The following is a 2,500-nucleotide window of genomic DNA, read 5'->3' on the forward strand; positions in this document are numbered from 1 at the left end:
TGACTGGAAAATGGAACTGAGCGTCCAGTCATTCGGATGAGACGATAAACTGGGGCCCTGTGTGCAGCACGCACTTGGCGCACTGAAAAAATACCCCAAAAACCAACCCATGGCAACGAGACATAGTGTTGTCCTCTGGCAAAATTCTGTAGAAGAAATCCACTCCGATAGGTACACAAATATATCAGTATGCACTCGAGGCCTGACTAAACTGGGTTATGTTGTTGGTCAGGCAGATTTGCCTAGCAGATGTGGCGTAGTATATCATTATGGATTTGTCCGAGCGCAATGGCGCCTCCTACAGAAAGTGAAACTGAAACTGAAAAAAAACCAAACTTGTCTCCCTTGTCACAGGCCGCTTCCTCCGCCTCCAGTGCCGCACCACAAAGGACAAGACGCACGTGCAGTCGCTGGGAACCGTCGTCCGAGACGACACCCCGGCCTTCCTCAACCTCTCAGACCTCACGTCATTTCCGGCGGAAGGGCTGGGACCACGTGATCAGGTCGGCCAATCCAAAATGATCTACACCGTCGGCAACGTGTTCTTAGTGGACGAACCTTTGCAGTCCCAGTCCCAGTCACAGGTCGGAGGCGCCCGCGTTCCCAGAGCAGGTGTCCTGCCTCCGGTGACGCCCGAGCGGGCTCTTCGGGTGATTCCGGCGTCAGTTCTCGGCACAAATCGGGCGCGAGCGGAAGCAGCCGGGACAGCAGAAGCAGCACTAATGGCGCCAACGGTTGGGTGCGGTGTCTGGATGAGTGGGGCGCGTCTGTTGTGATTCCGACTGATCAGGTGAGGAAAATTGATTGATCGATAATCGGATCGATGATTCATAACACTGTTTTTTTTTTAATCATGGCGATTTCTTCTTTAGCGTGTCCCAAGGTGATTATTACAGTGTTTGTAGTCAGTCTCGGCTTGTCAAGCTGGACGAGTTCAAGTTTGTGTGCTGGTGTGCAAGTGATGTAGCTTGCGAGGTTTTGTTATAGATCTGCATGTTAAGGATGTGCATATTAATTTGAGGACATCATCATCATCATCCTCATCATCACCACAACCACCATCACCACGACCACGACCACCATCACCATCATTATTATTATAATTATTATTATTATTATTACTATTTTTATTATTAGAATTGTTGTTGTTGTTGTTGTTGTTGTTCTCGCCCCCTTTACTTTGTGTGTGTGTGTGTGTGTGTGTGTGTGTGTGTGTGTGTGTGTGTGCAGAGTATGTGTGTGTGATTGTGTGCGTGTGTGTGTGTGTGTTGTGTGTGTGTGCCGGTGAGAGAGAGAGAGAGTGAGTGAGTGAGTGAGTGCGCGCACGAGCGCGCGCGCGCGCGCGCGCGTGTGTGTGTGTATGTGTGTGCCGGTGTGCCGGATTTATAGTGTATTTCCTTTTGTGTGGAGCTCCAGCACAACCTACATGCCACTGAGCTATCTACACGCTGACTGCTGTTAATGTCACCGTACAAATTGTGCATTTTGCATGTCTGAATAGTCTCCGATGTGTATAATTGAATTTTATATCACACACACACACACACACACACACACACACACACACACACAAACACGTGTGCGCGGGCACACACACACACACACACATACACACACACACACACACACACACACACACACCACGTACGCACACAGACGCGCGCGCACGCGCGCGCGCGCGCGCACACACACACACACACATGTATGTATACTCATATCATACACAGACACAGACACGCACGCACACGCGCACGCGCACACACATACTCAGTGTGCCGGCGGCGCGCATGCGAACACAAATATACATACAAACCACGCACGCACACAAACACACACACAGACACACATATATGTATATTAACATCACACACACACACACACACACACACACACACACACACAGATATATATATATATATATATTATATGGATGTACTATCATGAACACCCACATACTAAAGCGAGCGCGCGTGCACACGCTCTCTCATTCTCTGTCTCTCCCTCTCTCTCTCTCACATTCATCCCGCCCACCACCTCCGAGTCGCTCAACAGGATTCTTTCCCGAAGGGAAACAATCATACCTTCTTTCCCCTTTCTGTTGCATCATCGTTTATTTCCCTTGCAATGCCTTCACGCTTTTGCAGTGTTGAGGTTTGGAATTCACACAGAGAAATCTGTTGTGACGAAAAAAGAGAAACACACTGAATACTATCTTTCTGTCTGTCTCTCTCAATGACTGTCTCTCTTTGTGTTTCTGTCTCTCTCTCTGTCCATCTCTCTCTCTCTCTCCATCTTGCATTTATGCCTTTTAATTTTCATATGTAATCGTGTGTGTGTGTGTGTGTGTGTGTGTGTGTGTGTGTGTGTGTGTGTGTGTGTGTGTGTGTGTGTGTGTTTTGCCTTTGCTTTCCCCCCCACCCCGCCCCCTCCCTTTTTCTTCTTTCCCCCTGAGAGCTGGATGTAAAAAAACAGCTGTGCTTACTCCACTACCCTCGTGAAA

The 2,500-nt window shown here is 48.8% G+C and overlaps 1 protein-coding gene across 1 annotated transcript in view; it reads left to right on the forward strand.

The window, feature by feature from the left end:
- The window catches only part of LOC143280329 (uncharacterized), a 35,809-nt gene that overhangs the window by 13,394 nt on the left and 19,915 nt on the right, over window positions 1-2,500 (forward strand). The window contains exon 3 of the mRNA XM_076584963.1: window positions 355-772. Coding sequence (XP_076441078.1) covers window positions 355-772 — 418 coding nt within the window. The remainder of the gene's footprint in view (window positions 1-354; window positions 773-2,500) is intronic.

Source organism: Babylonia areolata, chromosome 3 (genome assembly GCF_041734735.1).
Source record: "Babylonia areolata isolate BAREFJ2019XMU chromosome 3, ASM4173473v1, whole genome shotgun sequence".
In the NCBI taxonomy this organism is placed as follows: Eukaryota; Metazoa; Mollusca; class Gastropoda; order Neogastropoda; family Buccinidae; genus Babylonia; species Babylonia areolata.